The sequence below is a fragment of the Oncorhynchus kisutch genome, linkage group LG15 (genome assembly GCF_002021735.2).
Source record: "Oncorhynchus kisutch isolate 150728-3 linkage group LG15, Okis_V2, whole genome shotgun sequence".
NCBI classification, from domain to species: Eukaryota; Metazoa; Chordata; class Actinopteri; order Salmoniformes; family Salmonidae; genus Oncorhynchus; species Oncorhynchus kisutch.
In genome coordinates, this window is record NC_034188.2 from 11,901,166 (window position 1) to 11,920,833 (window position 19,668).

The window sequence follows — 19,668 nt, forward strand, 5'->3', positions numbered from 1 at the left end:
GCCACAGGAAAACTCCATGGGAAAGCAGGACTGGAGAATACACTCACACGGTACACGTGCACTGACATCTATACACACCATCTTATAGGCTTTTAACACGACGATACGATCTGCTGTGTTGAGCCAAGGCCTCTTATTAGTGTTCTGTTCCATCTGTGTCCACAGTGTTAATGTTGCTAATATTGCTAATGTTGCTAATATTGCTAATGTTGCTAATATTGCTAATGTTGCTATGCCATTGTTTCTGATGACCATATCAACGATTGCAGTTTCCTGCACAGCACTGAAAATCCTACCTCTCCCGTCTGTGAGAGGTAACCGTTGGGTCCTAAGCAGAAAAACAAAAACAATCACACACACGTGGGTTTAGAGGCTTTGCTCAATATACTTCTGTAAAGTGCAGTTGAGTCAGATGCCCTTGCAGAATGCACATCTCACCTGTTGCTTTGCTGGAAATGTCTCACAATAGATTCCACTGTTGAGCGTTGCAGATTAGGCTGCACTCTCAGACCAGCCTCTCTCATTGATAGACCATGATCTATTACAGGATCAGTTATAGTAGCCCTAATCTCATCTGAGACTACAGCTCTTGATCTTCCTCTCAGTCTTCTTCCACCACGCATACGTACTCCTCTTCCTCTCCCAGCCACTCTTCTTCCTCTGTCAACCACTTCTCTATCTCTTTCTGGGTCCATGTTTACATTACAGTACAGCATTATTCCTAAAACGTCCCCTTTTGTATAGATGGTAATGAAACCAACACCTGGGTGTTCAGTTACAATGAGAATCAGCTGTGGTTGGTCTAATTGTTTTGATAGTATTTCATTTATTAGATGTGGAATATATTTCAATATGGTATTACTATAGAAATGTAGCAAATTGCTGTCTTATTCAATGTTGTGTTATGTTAGGTTTTGCACTTAAATGTAAGAGTTTTGAAAAGAGTATATAAACATGTGAAAATTGGCCTGTAGTTAAATAGTTTTGGTGGTGGTTGGGTCTGAGTGAGAAAATAATTAGATGTGCCAAAGCATTGAAAAATGATCCACAGTTTAGCCCACATAGACTGCTGTTGTTCACACTGTGTGAAGAGTTTTGAAAAAGTGAAAGTATTGAGAAATGGGTCCTAGCGATTGTAAAAAAAAAACTGTAATGTTGTTAATGTTGCTAATGCAGTCAGGATTACAGATCATTTGCATCTGTCCACTCACTGCTCACTGCAGGAGTTAGAGGTTATTACACACCACACCATACACCACACCACACACCACACCATACACCACACACCACACCACACACCATACACCACACACAATACACCATACACCACACACCACACACTATACACCACACAGCACACCACACACTATACACCACACACCACACCATACACCACACACCACATACCATACACCATACACCACACCACATACACCACACACCACACCACACACAATACACCATACACCACACACCATACACCACACACTATACACCACACCATACACCACACCATACCCCATACACCACACACCATACCCCATATACCACACACCACACACCACACCATAACCCATACACCATACACCACACACAACACATCACACACCATACACCACACACCACCCCATACACCACACACCACACCATACACCATACCCCATACACCACACACCATACACCGCACTCCACACCATACACCATACACCACACACCATACACTACACCACACACCACACACTACAAACATACACCACACAACATACACCACACACCACAAACATACACCACACAACATACACCATACACCACACACCACACCATAAACCATACACCACACACAGTATCCGAAATTAACTTTTTGGCTCACTGCCAAGGGGACTGGTAGATGGAAACAATCCAACAACCAAGCATATGTTTTATCGGCCCAAATAATAAATAGCCTTTTTGTGGCACATATACATTAATTTCAGTACATTTCATTGAGACAATAAGTTATTATGATGAATACAAACTTCAAGAAGAGGCCAGAGCAAAATTTGAAAAGAAATGATTTTAATATATTGATCAACGGTTAATCAAATCAAGTTTATTTGTAGAGCACATTTAAAAACAACTGTAGCTGACCAAACGTGCCGTACAGAGTACAACACTGCCAAACGGTGGGGACACAATGAAATAAACCAAAGCACATCAGATACAATGGATAAGAGAACATAGAAGTCAAAACAGGGCAACAACAATGGTAAGAGACTATTATGGGAAGAGCAGAGTACATATAACTGGTGCTCACCTGATACACAGGGGAAGCAGGTCTACCAATCCTTTACTTTGAGTAGAAATACCCTGATAAAATACAGGTAAATTAGAGACTTATCAGATGCCGGTTCATTTTGGCTGTGGCTAGATTTAATTTCCCAGCCTGAATACAACTGAAGAAGTCTTGAACTCAAAATTTTACTGAAGTATTTGTTATTAAATTTGAAGGTTTTGTAAACCTGATGCTTAATCATTTTTATCAACTTAAACCTCCTCATCAGACTCCTCACTCTCTATCGCAATCACCCTCTTTGCATGATCCATGAAGTCTGGCCTCCTGCTCCTGACTGTACTGGTGCCACAGCATCCCAGCTTTTATCGGATCATACTCCCTGATGTCTGAAGAGGACAGCTGGACCATAAGGAGATCTGACATAGTCTTTTATCGGATCATACTCCCTGATGTCTGGAGAGGACCGCTGGACCATAAGGAGATCTGACATAGTCTTTTATCGGATCATACTCCCTGATCTCTGGAGAGGACAGCTGGACCATAAGGAGATCTGACATAGTCTTTTATCGGATCATACTCCCTGATCTCTGGAGAGGACAGCTGGACCATAAGGAGATCTGACATAGTCTTTTATCGGATCATACTCCCTGATCTCTGGAGAGGACAGCTGGAACATAAGGAGATCTGACATAGTCTTTTATCTGATCATACTCCCTGATCTCTGGAGAGGACAGCTGGACCATAAGGAGATCTGACATAGTCTTTTATCGGATCATACTCCCTGATGTCTGGAGAGGACCGCTGGACCATAAGGAGATCTGACATAGTCTTTTATCGGATCATACTCCCTGATCTCTGGAGAGGACCGCTGGACCATAAGGAGATCTGACATAGTCTTTTATCTGATCATACTCCCTGATCTCTGGAGAGGACAGCTGGACCATAAGGAGATCTGACATAGTATTTTATCGTATCATACTCCCTGATCTCTGGAGAGGACAGCTGGACCATAAGGAGATCTGACATAGTCTTTTATCTGATCATACTCCCTGATCTCTGGAGAGGACAGCTGGACCATAAGGAGATCTGACATAGTCTTTTATCGGATCATACTCCCTGATCTCTGGAGAGGACAGCTGGACCATAAGGAGATCTGACATAGTCTTTTATCGGATCATACTCCCTGATGTCTGGAGAGGACCGCTGGACCATAAGGAGATCTGACATAGTCTTTTATCGGATCATACTCCCTGATCTCTGGAGAGGACAGCTGGACCATAAGGAGATCTGACATAGTCTTTTATCGTATCATACTCCCTGATCTGTGGAGAGGACAGCTGGACCATAAGGAGATCTGACAGTGTATCAGACCTTAGGTTGGACCGCCAATCGGTTTTCACCTGTTTCATGGTATTAAAACCTCTTTCACATTCAGCTGTGGAGGCAGGGAAAGACAGGAATCAGGTCAACCATTGCCAGCAAATCAGGGCAGGAATCAGGTCAACCATTGCCAGCAAATCAGGGCATGAATGCTGATGGCTCCTGTTGACACGGATCCAGGACATCTTCTGCAGGGACTAGGGCTCTTGGTACATCAGCACCTGTGGGCTTCTGCTATGGTGATGGTGGACCTCTGCAGACAGGCGGACAGGTTGCTATGGCGATGGTGGACCTCTGCGGACAGGCGGACAGGTTGCTATGGTGATGGTGGACCTCTGCAGACAGGCGGACATGTTGCTATGGTGATGGTGGACCTCTGCAGACAGGCGGACATGTTGCTATGGTGATGGTGGACCTCTGCAGACAGGCGGACAGGTTGCTCAGGTGTGTTAGTGTGTCATGCAGGAAGCCACAGAAACGGAGAACAACAGCCTCCATCGCTGTACTGTAGTATTTCCTGGCCTTGGCCTGCTGGACACCTCGAACATTTTGGGCATCAACAGATTGAATCTGAAATACATAAAGAACAAAGACATACAAATAGACAATTAATTGCTGTCCAAAAAAACTATATTAGATATGACAGATTTTATCAGTGAATAAAGCATTGAAACATGATGGAAGCTGCTTACCAGGTTTGCCCTGTTCAGTGGACTGGTCTGGTAGAAGCTGTAGAGCCCACTGAGGAGGCCTTCTACTTTCTGAAACATCACGTTGAACCAGATGGCATCAGAAAAGGTCAGTTCAAGGCGGTGTGCCATACAGGGGATGCCGATGATGTTAGGCCCTGCCCCCCTTCAGCCAGCTGACCACACCATTCTTGGCTCCGGTCATCACAGCAGCTCCATCTGTTCCCAGAGCGACCAACTTGCTCCCCCACTCATCACACACTCCCTCCCCATGATGGCACTGATGGCGTTGCTTATGTGTGCCGCGTCTGCCTTCTCCATTGACTTGATGCCAACAAACTTCGACGGGATCTTGCCCTTGTGACAGAATCTGACATAAACTAACTCCTCCTCTTTCACAGAACTGTCTGTGGAGCCATCTGACATGATGGAGAGAAATTTGGTGTTTTTCAAATTCTCTCTGATTGTTTATCCTCTGCAATATGGTGCATAAACTCTTCGACCTGCTTCTCATCTCTATATGTTGAGCCCACAGCGATTCCTTTTTTACTTTACATCCAAACTGCAAGAATCAAACATCAAATGAATTCAATAATAATTAAATATACATGTTATCCAATATAGCTGGCAGTTGATTGTGATAAATTAGCCTTCTACCATTTGTTTACTTAAGGATCAACACTATAAGGCTGGTAAAGTCAATTGTGTCACAATGCTTTAAAATGTAAACAGCATCTGGAGACAAACCTTAAAATAGAATGTTCCAGAGCCATAGGAAAGCATAGAGATCCATGTCAGCATCACTAGGCCTATCATGTTATGGTATTTATACACTATTTTGAGGTGAACCGAAGCTTATCAAGAGGTGAGAAATAACCTCCAGTACTGGACCACGTCTGCTAAATAGACTTGTTAAAACTAGCTTAAAAAGTACTAGTCTAGCTACAAGAGTAACAACATTTTCACTCCCTCACACATCCACTCCAAGTCAGGAAGTGGTCTCCCCTTCTTTCCAATGGCATGGGGCGGCAGGTAGTCTAGTGGTTAAAGCTTTGGGCCAGGAACTGAAAGAGTTGCTCGAGTCCCCGAGCTGACACGGTAAAATATCTGTCGTTCTGCCTCTGAACAAGGCACTGTTCCTAGGCCGTCATTCTAAATCAGAATTTGTACTTAACTTGACTTGCTTGGTTAAATACAAAAATGTACAGTCCTAAACATTATCTTCATCTTTGTGCTGGTCTACTCTGACATTGCAATTAGTGGTGTCAAGAGGAGAGGCTCCGATTGAGCCCAGGAACACAGACACACAGGCAACGTGACACTTGCTGTGTTCATGGTCACGAATGTTCTCCAGCTTTCTCGTTTTATTTCCGATGACAAATGAGTTGTTTCTGCTTTTATCTTTAGCATATTGGTGACACACAGAACAACTCATCACCACAGCTTCAGCATCATACTGTAGCCAGCCTCTTGAGACTCCTTTATCTCCAAACCTCCATTTCTCACTAAATATATATATATATTTTAATGGGATTCGTCCTCCTCTCGCGACGGTGGGTTTTAGTTTCAAAGGTTGACTAACTCCAGGTAAACACACACACACACACACAAACAGATAATTCATAGCAGTGCACCCACAGCTTACTGTAGTAGTTAGGTGTGAGTAATGATATTTAAAACTCAGGGGAGGCATAATCACTGGCTGTCTGTATGTTTTATGTATGGGGTTTAGGTGGAGGGGAAGGGGAAGGATGGTTCAGCTCATTATCTGTCTTTATGTTTTATGTATGGGGTTTAGGTGGAGGGGAAGGGGAAGGGGAAGGGGAAGGATGGTTCAGCTCATTATCTGTCTGTATGTTTTATATATGGGGTTTAGGTGGAGGGGAAGGGGAAGGATGGTTCAGCTCATTATCTGTCTGTATGTTTTATGTATGGGGTTTAGGTGGAGGGGAAGGGGAAGGGGAAGGGGAAGGATGGTTCAGCTCATTATCTGTCTTTATGTTTTATATATGGGGTTTAGGTGGAGGGGAAGGGGAAGGGGAAGGGGAAGGATGGTTCAGCTCATTATCTGTCTGTATGTTTTATGTATGGGGTTTAGGTGGAGGGGAAGGGGAAGGGGAAGGATGGTTCAGCTCATTATCTGTCTTTATGTTTTATGTATGGGGTTTAGGTGGAGGGGAAGGGGAAGGGGAAGGGGAAGGATGGTTCAGCTCATTATCTGTCTGTATGTTTTATGTATGGGGTTTAGGTGGAGGGGAAGGGGAAGGATGGTTCAGCTCATTATCTGTCTGTATGTTTTATGTATGGGGTTTAGGTGGAGGGGAAGGGGAAGGGTGGTTCAGCTCATTATCTGTCTGTATGTTTTATGTATGGGGTTTAGGTGGAGGGGAAGGGGAAGGGGAAGGGGAAGGGTGGTTCAGCTCATTATCTGTCTGTATGTTTTATGTATGGGGTTTAGGTGGAGGGGAAGGGGAAGGGGAAGGGGAAGGGTGGTTCAGCTCATTATCTGTCTGTATGTTTTATGTATGGGGTTTAGGTGGAGGGGAAGGATGGTTCAGCTCATTATCTGTCTGTATGTTTTATATATGGGGTTTAGGTGGAGGGGAAGGGGAAGGGGAAGGGGAAGGGGAAGGATGGTTCAGCTCATTATCTGTCTATATATTTTATGTATGGGGTTTAGGTGGAGGGGAAGGGGAAGGGGGAGGGGAAGGGGAAGGATGGTTCAGCTCATTATCTGTCTATATGTTTTATGTATGGGGTTTAGGTGGAGGGGAAGGGGAAGGGGAAGGGGAAGGATGGTTCAGCTCATTATCTGTCTGTATGTTTTATGTATGGGGTTTAGGTGGAGGGGAAGGGTGGTTCAGCTCATTATCTGTCTGTATGTTTTATATATGGGGTTTAGGTGGAGGGGAAGGGGAAGGATGGTTCAGCTCATTATCTGTCTATATATTTTATGTATGGGGTTTAGGTGGAGGGGAAGGGGAAGGATGGTTCAGCTCATTATCTGTCTGTATGTTTTATGTATGGGGTTTAGGTGGAGGGGAAGGGGAAGGGGAAGGGGAAGGATGGTTCAGCTCATTATCTGTCTGTATGTTTTATGTATGGGGTTTAGGTGGAGGGGAAGGGGAAGGATGGTTCAGCTCATTATCTGTCTGTATGTTTTATGTATGGGGTTTAGGTGGAGGGGAAGGGGAAGGATGGTTCAGCTCATTATCTGTCTATATATTTTATGTATGGGGTTTAGGTGGAGGGGAAGGGGAAGGGGAAGGGGAAGGATGGTTCAGCTCATTATCTGTCTGTATGTTTTATGTATGGGGTTTAGGTGGAGGGGAAGGGTGGTTCAGCTCATTATCTGTCATTATGTTTTATGTATGGGGTTTAGGTGGAGGGGAAGGATGGTTCAGCTCATTATCTGTCTGTATGTTTTATGTATGGGGTTTAGGTGGAGGGGAAGGATGGTTCAGCTCATTATCTGTCTATATATTTTATGTATGGGGTTTAGGTGGAGGGGAAGGGGAAGGGGAAGGGGAAGGATGGTTCAGCTCATTATCTGTCCATATGTTTCTGTATAGGCGCCACTTTCTCAGTGTATTCTGTTTGGCTTGTCTCCAGCACCATTCTTCTCCAATACCTTTCATAGCGTACAGAGAAAATAACTACTCTTCTCTCTCTCTATTGTCCTCCTCCAGGTCTGTTCCACCGTGACATCATCCATAGTTGTCTTTCTTATGCTGCTATGGTTACATAGACATTCTAACCATTAGGTCATCTCTACCTCTCTAGGTCTGTTCCACCGTGCCATCATTCAGAGTGGCTCTGCCCTGTCCAGCTGGGCGGTCAACTACCAGCCTGTGAAATACACCCGTCTGCTGTCTGAGAAGGTGGGCTGTAACGTTCTGGATACGCTGGACATGGTGGACTGTCTGAGGAAGAAGAGTGCCAGGGAGCTGGTTGAGCAGGACATCCAGCCAGCACGGTACCATGTGGCCTTCGGACCGGTTATAGACGGAGACGTCATACCTGATGATCCAGAGATCCTCATGGAGCAGGTGGGAGACCTCTGGGATAGTTTTGTTGCTTTGTTTTTTTTATATAGAACAGATCAAGAGGAAAAAACATACACACACAAACATTCCCATAATGGTTATAACATAAAGTCAACTATATACATAACGACTGGAATCAAATCTAGCTGAAAGTCAGTTGGCACACAAAATAATACAAATCTAGCTGAAACACATTTGGTTATTTCCACACAGGGAGAGTTCCTGAATTATGACATCATGCTGGGAGTCAACCAGGGGGAGGGGCTTCGCTTCGTGGACAACGTGGTCGACTCAGAGGACGGCATCTCGGGCAACGACTTTGACTTCTCAGTGTCGGACTTCGTTGACAGCCTCTACGGTTACCCAGAAGGCAAAGACACTCTGAGGGAGACCATCAAGTTCATGTACACGGACTGGGCGGACCGCGACAACCCCGAGACACGACGCAAGACGCTGGTCGCTCTGTTCACCGACCACCAGTGGGTGGAGCCGTCGGTGGTGACTGCGGACCTCCACGCCCGTTACGGCTCGCCAACGTACTTCTACGCCTTCTACCACCACTGTCAGAGTCTGATGAAGCCAGCCTGGTCGGACGCAGCCCACGGGGACGAGGTTCCCTACGTGTTCGGGATCCCCATGATCGGACCTACAGACCTGTTCCCCTGTAACTTCTCCAAGAACGACATCATGCTCAGCGCCGTGGTGATGACATATTGGACTAACTTCGCCAAGACCGGGTAAAGTTGTCCTGCTTTAGTACTTTCTATAAGATGGTTATTTCAATCTTACTCTAGGAAGTCTGGTTTTCTGTTCTACCTGATAATTCATTACATCCACCTGGTGTCCCAGATCTAAATCAGTGTCTGATTAGAGGTGAACAATGGGGGAAAAAGCAGCGGAACTGGTTTGAGATCAGATTAGAATTAGAGGGTTCTATATAGTCAACAAACGTCTGCCTTTGTTTAGTATTCTGCCTCAATGACTCTATCAGAGCCTTCAATATGACCATGTAGGAGGAGTCTCTGCCTCACTGACTCTATCAGAGCCTTCAATATGACCATGTAGGAGGAGTCTCTGCCTCACTGACTCTATCATAGCCTTCAATATGACCTTGCTTCTCGGGCATAAAGGTCTGTGATGTCCATGAGAAGTTGTTTGAGGTCCCTAATAGGTCCGTGTCTTTATTAGTATAGTTCCTCTCTGCAGTTCTCGAGAGGGGACTTTTGAGGCTAGAATGTAGGAGGAGTCTCTGCCTCACTGACTCTATCAGAGCCTTTAAAATTACCACCATGTGGGTCTCCCGGGTGGCGTAGTGGTTAAGGGCTGTGCCACCAGGGACTCTCGGTTCGCGCCCAGGCTCTGTCGTTACCGGCCGCGACTGGGAGGTCCGTGGGGCGACGCACAATTGGCTCAGCGTCGTCCGGGTTAGGGAGGGCTTGGCCGGTAGGGATATCCTCTCGTCGCGCACCAGCGACTCCTGTGGCGGGCCGGGCGCAGTGCACGCTAACCAAGGTTGACAGGTGCACGGTGTTTCCTCTGACACATTGGTGAGGCTGGCTTCCGGGTTGGATGCGCGCTGTGTTAAGAAGCAGTGCGGCTTGGTTGGGTTGTGTATCGGAGGACGCGTGACTTTCAACCTTCGTCTCTCCCGAGCCCGTACGGGAGTTGTAGCGATTAGACAAGATAGTAGCTACTAAAACAATTGGATACCATGAAATACCACACACATAACACAAAGCAGCTCCATTTGGATGTCTCCTACTGGGAATCTGTTGTAAAAACTGAAATGTAATTTGACAATCTTCGTTACCAGATAAATATTGATCTGGTGGATGACTTGTAATCAATCTGCTTCCTGGTATTTACCCATCTCTTCTCTCTGATCTCTTCTCTCTGATCTCTGTGTGTGTGGGTGGGTGCTTGTGTGCGTGCGTTCATGCATGTGGCTGGGTGTGTGCGTCTGTGTTTAAGTGTGTAAGGCATGAACCCGCTGGGCATGGTGACCTGTCTCTGTGAGGAGAGCAGGGTCTGACCCGTGGGGCATGGTGACCTGTCTCTGTGAGGAGAGCATGGTCTGACCCGCGGGGCATGGTGACCTGTCTCTGTGAGGAGAGCAGGGTCTGACCCGCGGGGCATGGTGACCTGACTCTGTGAGGAGAGCAGGGTCTGACCTGACGACACAGCTGTCACTGACCCCCTGACTATACAGCTGTCACTGACCCCCTGACTACACAGCTGTCACTGACCCCCTGACTACACAGCTGTCACTGACCCTCTGACTACACAGCTGATTACATTGTAACCACAGATTGTAATCCTTAGTGTAGACATTGTAACCACAGATTGTAATCCTTGGTGTAGACATCGTAACCACAGATTGTAATCCTTGGTGTAGACATCGTAACCACAGATTGTAATCCTTGGTGTAGACATCGTAAGCACAGATTGTAATCCTTGGTGTAGACATCGTAACCACAGATTGTAATCCTTGGTGTAGACATCGTAACCACAGATTGTAATCCTTGGTGTAGACATGGTAACCACAGATTGTAATCCTTGGTGTAGACATGGTAACCACAGATTGTAATCCTTAGTGTAGACATGGTAACCACAGATTGTAATCCTTGGTGTAGACATGGTAACCACAGATTGTAATCCTTAGTGTAGACATGGTAACCACAGATTGTAATCCTTGGTGTAGACATCGTAACCACAGATTGTAATCCTTGGTGTAGACATCGTAAACACAGGAGGGTCCATGCTGTACACTTTTAACACTACAATGGGGAAGCCAAGTGCACACTTTAGTGTAGGAGACACAACCCCAACCACAGATGTTAAATAATGAAGTGACCCAGATTGCTCTCCTTCTTCCTGGTCCTGTTGCCGGGTGTCAGTCTCTCTTCCTGGTCCTGTTGCTGGGTGTCAGTCTCTCTTCCTGGCCCTGTTGCTGGGTGTCAGTCTCTCTTCCTGGCCCTGTCGCTGGGTGTCAGTCTCTCATCCTGGTCCTGTTGCTGGGTGTCGGTCTCTCTTCCTGGCCCTGTTGCTGGGTGTCAGTGTCTCTCCCTGGCCCTGTTGCTGGGTGTCAGTGTCTCTCCCTGGCCCTGTTGCTGGGTGTCAGTCTCTCTTCCTGGCCCTGTCGCTGGGTGTCAGTCTCTCTTCCTGGCCCTGTTGCTGGGTGTCAGTCTCTCTTCCTGGCCCTGTTGCTGGGTGTCAGTGTCTCTCCCTGGCCCTGTTGTTGGGTGTCGGTCTCTCTTCCTGGCCCTGTTGCTGGGTGTCAGTCTCTCTTCCTGGCCCTGTCGCTGGGTGTCAGTCTCTCTCCCTGGCCATGTTGTTGGGTGTCGGTCTCTCTTCCTGGCCCTGTTGCTGGGTGTCAGTCTCTCTTCCTGGCCCTGTCGCTGGGTGTCAGTCTCTCTTCCTGGCCCTGTTGCTGGGTGTCAGTCTCTCTTCCTGGCCCTGTTGCTGGGTGTCAGTGTCTCTCCCTGGCCCTGTTGTTGGGTGTCGGTCTCTCTTCCTGGCCCTGTTGTTGGGTGTCAGTCTCTCTTCCTGGCCCTGTTGCTGGGTGTCAGTGTCTCTCCCTGGCCCTGTTGCTGGGTGTCAGTCTCTCTTCCTGGCCCTGTCGCTGGGTGTCAGTCTCTCTTCCTGGCCCTGTTGCTGGGTGTCAGTCTCTCTTCCTGGCCCTGTTGCTGGGTGTCAGTGTCTCTCCCTGGCCCTGTTGTTGGGTGTCGGTCTCTCTTCCTGGCCCTGTTGCTGGGTGTCAGTCTCTCTTCCTGGCCCTGTCGCTGGGTGTCAGTCTCTCTCCCTGGCCATGTTGTTGGGTGTCGGTCTCTCTTCCTGGCCCTGTTGCTGGGTGTCAGTCTCTCTTCCTGGCCCTGTCGCTGGGTGTCAGTCTCTCTTCCTGGCCCTGTTGCTGGGTGTCAGTCTCTCTTCCTGGCCCTGTTGCTGGGTGTCAGTGTCTCTCCCTGGCCCTGTTGTTGGGTGTCGGTCTCTCTTCCTGGCCCTGTTGTTGGGTGTCAGTCTCTCTTCCTGGCCCTGTTGCTGGGTGTCAGTGTCTCTCCCTGGCCCTGTTGTTGGGTGTCGGTCTCTCTTCCTGGCCCTGTTGCTGGGTGTCAGTCTCTCTTCCTGGCCCTGTTGTTGGGTGTCGGTCTCTATAGAGGATACTGTAATTTGTGTAACACCTTGTTAAGACACCCAGAATGCATGTCACATCCTGGATCATAGCAGCCTGGATCACTCACCCCCAAAACCTTTTCTCCTCCCTCTCCCCTCTCCCCTCCCTCCTACCTCTCCCCTCTGTCTCCCCGCCCTCTGTCCCTCTCCACTCCCTCCTCCCTCTCCACTCCCTCCTCCCTCTCCCCTCTGTCTCCCCTACCTCCTCCCTCTCCCCTCCCTCCTCCCTCTCCCCTCCGTCTCCCCTCCCTCCTACCTCTCCCCTCCCTCCTCAGTCTCCCCTCCCTCCTCAGTCTCCCCGCCCTCCATCCCTCTCCCCTCCATCCCTCCCCCCTCTCTCTTCCGTCTCCTCGCCCTCCATTCCTCTCCCTGCCCTCTGTCCCTCTCCCCTCCCTCCTCCCTCTCCCCTCACTCCTCCCTCTCCCCTCTGTCTCCCCTACCTCCTCCCTCTCCCCTCTGTCTCCCCTACCTCCTCCCTCTCCCCTCCCTCCTCCCTCTCTCCTCTGTCTCCCCTACCTCCTCCCTCTCCCCTCCCTCCTCCCTCTCCCCTCCCTCCTCCCTCTCCCCTCTGTCTCCCCTACCTCCTCCCTCTCCCCTCCCTCCTACCTCTCCCCTCCGTCTCCCCGCCCTCTGTCCCTCTCCCCTCCATCCCTCTCCCCTCCCTCTTCCATCTCCACTCCCTCCTCCCTCTCCCCTCCCTCTGTCCCTCTCCCCTCCCTCTTCCATCTCCTCGCCCTCCATCCCTCTCCCCGCCCTCTGTCCCTCTCCCCTCCCTCCTCCCTCTCTCTCCATCCTCTCTCTCCCCTCCCTCCTCCCTCTCCCCTCCCTTCATCCCTCCCTCCTCTCCTCTCCCCTCCTCCCTCCCTCCCTTTCCAATCCCTCTCCCCTCCCTCCTCCCTCCCTCCCTCCTCCCTTCCCCTCCCTCCTCCCGCTCTGTGTTATCCAGAGAGCCAGAGATGTAATTGAATCTCAGACACACCAGGCTCTTCCTGTGGTGTCTTTTATTCTGCTTCAACTACAACATTCTTCTTTTCTAATGACTTGAATAAGTGACACATGTTACAATACACTTCCTCCAGAACATATTGTCAAACCACCCTAACCCCCACCTCCCTTAACAAACCCAGAGCAGCCCCCTTCACTACCTTCCCATACCCCACATAGCTATACAGACAGTCACAAAAGCCCAAACATTATTAAATCAAATAGGTACTTCCTATTATAAATATATTACAACATCAAAGATGTGTCTTCCTGCTTCCTGTACTGTCTGTCTGGGGCTGGTGATTACTTCCTGCTTCCTGTGTTGTCTATCTGGGGCTGGTGATTACTTAATGCGACTACTGTGTCTGTGTAACATGTGCGCGTGTGTGCGCGTGCGTGTGCGCGTGCGTGTGTGTGACATGCCGCTCACGTTGTGTGTGTTTGTGTGTACATGTGTGTGTATGTGTGTGTGTGTGTGTGTGTTGTGCAAGTACTGGCTAGGTAGTTAGTAATCACAACACTGTCGAGCATAGACTTCTCTCTCTCTCTCTTTCTCTCTCTCAGGTCCCTCTTTCCTGTCTCCTCTAATTTGTTGTCTTTCAAAGGAACTCTGAGAATGTAGTGGAGGGAGGTGATTCAACTCTCCACTTAGGAAACCCAACTGCATACTTGTTTAACATTCTTACGGAATCCAAGGAGATGAACTCTATAGTATAGAGACTTGTTCTGGCTTAGTTTAACACATTATCATTGATTGGTTTTTAGTCACAGTGGTAAATGGTTCACATTTACCTACACATCTATGAAGACAATTAAGGAGTACTTCCATGATTTTACGAATTTGGATATTTGTTTTCTAACCTTGAAAAAGGAGACTATAAACAAAAGTCTTTCATATGTAGAACTGCTGAACTATCACTTTAAACTCTGTGATTTACTCTTCCTGTTGTTGTTTGTTGTTTATTAAACAACATTCCCTGGTGAGGTTAATGAAGTGATGTCATCAATCATTACTCTCAGAACATCGTTTGACCTCCACAACCAACCACTTGACCTCTTCTCCTGGCTTTGTGATCATTTCAGCATCTATCCACCTCTCCTCTCCTCTTCATCTATCCTCCTCTCTTCCCCTCTTCATCTATCCACCTCTCTTCTCCTCTTCATCTATCCACCGCTCTTCTCCTCTTCATCTATCCACCTCTCCTCTCCTCTTCATCTATCCACCTCTCCTCTCCTCTTCATCTATCCACCTCTCCTCTTCATCTATCCACCTCTCCTCTTCATCTATCCACCTCTCCTCTTCATCTATCCACCTCTCCTCTTCATCTATCCATCTCTCTTCTCTGTCTCTCCTCTTATCCCATCTCCCCTCCTTCCTCTCTCCCTTTGTCCCCCAATATCCTAATTTGCATTAGAGAAACTCAGGAAATGGAGTGTCTTGTTAAGGAAAGTGTGTGGGGGGGGGGGCATTGATTGGCTACTGTGGTGCAGGTGGAATGTTAATAAGGGTAGAGGGAGACAGGTGGAAAGGGGAGTGGGGAGAGAGAGAGAGAGAGAGACACAGAGACACAGAGAGACAGACACAGAGAGAGAGAGAGAGAGAGAGAGACTGACAGAGAGAGAGAGAGAGAGAGACAGAGAGAGAGAGAGAGAGAGACACAGAGAGAGAGAGAGAGAGACACAGACACAGAGATAGACAGAGACACAGAGAGAGAGAGACACACAGACACAGAGACACAGAGATAGACAGAGACACAGAGAGAGAGAGAGACAGAGACACAGAGAGACACAGAGAGACAGAGACACAGAGAGACAGAGACACCGAGACAGAGACACAGAGACAGAGAGACAGAGACACAGAGAGACAGAGAGACAGAGACACAGAAAGACAGAGAGACAGAGACACAGAGAGACAGAGACACAGAAAGACAGAGAGACAGAGACACAGAGACACAGAGAGACAGAGACACAGCGAGACAGAGACACAGAGAGACAGAGAGATAGAAAGACAGAGAGACAGAGAGACAGAGACACAGAAAGACAGAGACACAGAGAGACAGAGACACAGACAGACAGAGACACAGAAAGACAGAGACACAGAAAGACAGAGACACAGAGAGACAGAGACACAGAAAGACAGAGACACAGAGAGACAGAGACAGAGAGCAGGTGAGGCGGCGAGTGAGGGGGGTATGACACATGTTAGCTGTCACTCAACTAATTCAACCAATCAATAGCCTCCATAATGAGGAGGGGACAGTGACCTGCTGTGTCCTCCAACACCACAGCACGCCCCAAAGTCACACCGCCTCGCCATCAATTAGCCCGCCGAACCCAAGCCTGCCATTAGGATCCACAAGCCAATCACAGCCCCTAGCTTCTCGTACACTCACACATGCAAACACACTCACATCCACTCAATTACAAGCGTGTGTCTGTGAAGGGTGAAAGCTGCTTGATATTAAGATAGTGTGGCTGGAAAGGCCCAGTCGGTCCTTCAGAGCAGGCAGAGCAGGCAGTGTAGGCAGAGCAGGCAGAGCAGGCAGTGTAGGCAGAGCAGGCAGAGCAGGCAGTGTAGGCAGAGCAGGCAGAGCAGGCAGTGTAGGCAGAGCAGGCAGAGCAGGCAGTGTAGGCAGAGCAGGCAGAGCAGGCAGTGTAGGCAGAGCAGGCAGAGCAGGCAGTGTAGGCAGAGCAGGCAGAGCAGGCAGTGTAGGCAGAGCAGGCAGAGCAGGCAGTGTAGGCAGAGCAGGCAGAGCAGGCAGTGTAGGCAGAGCAGGCAGTGTAGGCAGAGCAGGCAGAGCAGGCAGTGTAGGCAGAGCAGGCAGAGCAGGCAGTGTAGGCAGAGCAGGCAGAGCAGGCAGTGTAGGCAGAGCAGGCAGAGCAGGCAGTGTAGGCAGAGCAGGCAGAGCAGGCAGTGTAGGCAGAGCAGGCAGTGCAGGCAGAGCAGGCAGAGCAGGCAGTGCAGGCAGAGCAGGCAGAGCAGGCAGTGCAGGCAGAGCAGGCAGAGCAGCCAGTGCAGGCAGAGCAGGCAGAGCAGCCAGTGCAGCCAGTGCAGGCAGAGCAGGCAGTGCAGGCAGAGCAGGCAGAGCAGGCAGTGCAGGCAGAGCAGGCAGAGCAGGCAGTGCAGGCAGAGCAGGCAGAGCAGCCAGTGCAGGCAGAGCAGGCAGAGCAGCCAGTGCAGCCAGTGCAGGCAGAGCAGGCAGTGCAGGCAGTGCAGGCAATGCAGGCAGAGCAGGCAGTGCAGGCAGTGCAGGCAGAGCAGGCAGAGCAGGCAGTGCAGGCAGTGCAGGCAGTGCAGGCAGAGCAGGCAGTGCAGGCAGAGCAGGCAGTGTAGGCAGTGCAGGCAGAGCAGGCAGTGCAGGCAGTGTAGGCAGTGCAGGCAGAGCAGGCAGTGCAGGCAGTGCAGGCAGAGCAGGCAGTGCAGGCAGAGCAGGCAGTGCGGGCAGTGCGGGCAGTGCGGGCAGAGCAGGCAGTGCAGGCATTGCAGGCAGAGCAGGCAGTGCAGGCAGTGCGGGCAGAGCAGGCAGTGCGGGCAGAGCAGGCAGTGCGGGCAGAGCAGGAATGACGTTGTTGTGTAACCAGTGTACCCCCTGTCTATCTACTTAGCATGTAACAAAAGGCACCCTATTCCCTTTAATATAGTGCACTACTTTTGACCAGGGACAATGGGGTAGTGCACTACTTTGACCAGGGACCATGGGGTAGTGCACTATGTAGGGAATAGGGTGCTGTTTGGAACACAACCCACAAAGTACAAAACACACCTAATTGGAATTCATGTTCAGACAAGAAGAAACACACCCAAGCTAATGTCGTTTGCTTTCGGCACTGCCTGCACTGCCTGCTCTGCAGAGCAGGCAGTGCAGGCAGAGCAGGCAGTGCAGACAGAGCAGGCAGTGCCGAAAGCAAACGACATTAGCTTGGGTGTGTTTCTTCTTGTCTCTCTGGTCAAAAGTAGTGCACTATATTAAAGGGAATAGGGTGCCTTTTGTTACATGCTAAGTAGATAGACAGGGGGTACACTGGTTACACAACAACGCCTGGAGAAATAGGCCTTGACTCGACTCCGCATAGTAGAGCAGTGAACATCAATCCCTCTGATGGAACTCTTGTCTTAGGTTAGGTCCTAAATGGCATCATTTCCCCTGTACAGTGCACTACTTTTGACCAAAACCCGACATGCCCTGGTCAAAAGTAGTGCACTACCTAGGGAATAGGAACACATTACGGAGGCAGAATAAATCTAGAGCAGGAACTCACCGGGGCCTTGTAGGGAAAATAGATCTGGTCTTTCTTCGTCCTCTCTCTCTCTCTCCTCTCTGCCCCAGGCTTTCTGACCGTGTCACATTTAGTGACGACTACGTCGAGCGCTTCTCATTCCACAGCGATGGAACAAAAGGAGGAGGAAGTGCGTCTCATAACAAATGAAAAGAAAATGACATTCATTCTGTCCTCCCTTATCTACCTGGTCCCATCCAATGGAGGATGGTTAGTGTAGCAATAGAGAACTGTTCACCAAGTTAGGAGGTGGTGATGAGAGGGAGGTGGTGGAGGTGGAGGTGGTGATGAGAGGGAGGTGGTGGAGGTGGAGGTGGTGATGAAAGGGAGCTGGAGGAGGTGGAGGTGGTGATGAGAGGGAGGTGGTGGAGGTGGAGGTGGTGATGAGAGGGAGGTGGAGGTGGTGATGAGAGGGAGGTGGTGGAGGTGGAGGTGGAGGTGGTGATGAGAGGGGAGGTGGTGGAGGTGGAGGTGGTGATGAGAGGGAGGTGGTGGAGGTGGAGGTGGTGATGAGAGGGAGGTGGTGAAGGTGGAGGTGGTGATGAGAGGGAGGTGGTGGAGGTGGAGGTGGTGATGAGGTGGAGGTGGTGGAGGTGGAGGTGGTGATGGGAGGGAGATGGTGGAGGTGGTGATGAGGGGAGGTGGTGGAGGTGGAGCTGGTGATGAGAGGGAGGTGGTGTAGGTGGAGGTGGTGATGAGAGGGAGGTGGTGGAGGTGGTGATGAGAGGGAGGTGGTGGAGGTGGAGGTGGTGATGAGAGGGAGGTGGTGGAGGTGGTGATGAGGGGAGGTGGTGGAGGTGGTGATGAGGGGAGGTGGTGATGAGGGGAGGTGGTGGAGGTGGTGATGAGGTGGAGGTGGTGATGAGGGGAGGTGGTGATGAGAGGGAGGTGGTGGAGGTGGTGATGAGGGGAGGTGGTGGAGGTGGTGATGAGAGGGAGGTGGTGGAGGTGGTGATGAGAGGGAGGTGGTGATGACGGGAGGTGGTGATGAGAGGGAGGTGGTGGAGGTGGTGATGAGGGGAGGTGGTGATGAGGGGACGTGGTGGAGGTGGAGATGGTGATGAGAGGGACTGACGGGGAGAGGAAGGACTTTAGGGTTTATAGCACAGGCCTTTAGATGACTGACCATATGAAAACATCACACACACATACAGTATAAATATATATATATAAATTATACACACACCTTAGTGGCTCAGCCATATGAAAACATCACAGTTGAGCTGAAAGGCTCTTAAAAGGATTGGCTTTTATAGATGTATAATCCTGCTCTCTCTGAGCCAAGGCACACCACACACACACACCACACCACACAAAACCGACAGACACACACCACCGACACACACACACACACAGCACCACAGGACACCACACCGTACAGACACACACAACACACAACCCACCGACACACACACACAACACACACACACACAACACACACAGCACACAAACACGACAGACACACACACCGACAGACCACACCACCACACAGACACACAGCACACCGACAGACACACACACACACACAACACGACAGCACGTACACACACACACACCAACCCGACAGACACACATACACATAACACACCGACAGACACACACACACTAGACACACACACGACACACACAACCGACAGACACACACACACAACCGACAGACACACACACACACCGACAGACACAACACACACAACACACATGCCGACAGACAGACACAGACCAGCACACCACACCGACAGACCACAACACACACAAACCGACAGACACACAACACACACCGACAGCCACTACACACACACACCGACAGACACACACACAACCGACAGACAACAACACACATACAAACCGA

The 19,668-nt window shown here is 49.5% G+C and overlaps 1 protein-coding gene across 1 annotated transcript in view; it reads left to right on the forward strand.

The window, feature by feature from the left end:
* The window catches only part of LOC109881427 (neuroligin-3), a 338,721-nt gene that overhangs the window by 305,945 nt on the left and 13,108 nt on the right, over positions 1–19,668 (forward strand). The window contains exons 4-5 of the mRNA XM_031789640.1: positions 8,125–8,390; positions 8,601–9,124. Coding sequence (XP_031645500.1) covers positions 8,125–8,390; positions 8,601–9,124 — 790 coding nt within the window. The remainder of the gene's footprint in view (positions 1–8,124; positions 8,391–8,600; positions 9,125–19,668) is intronic.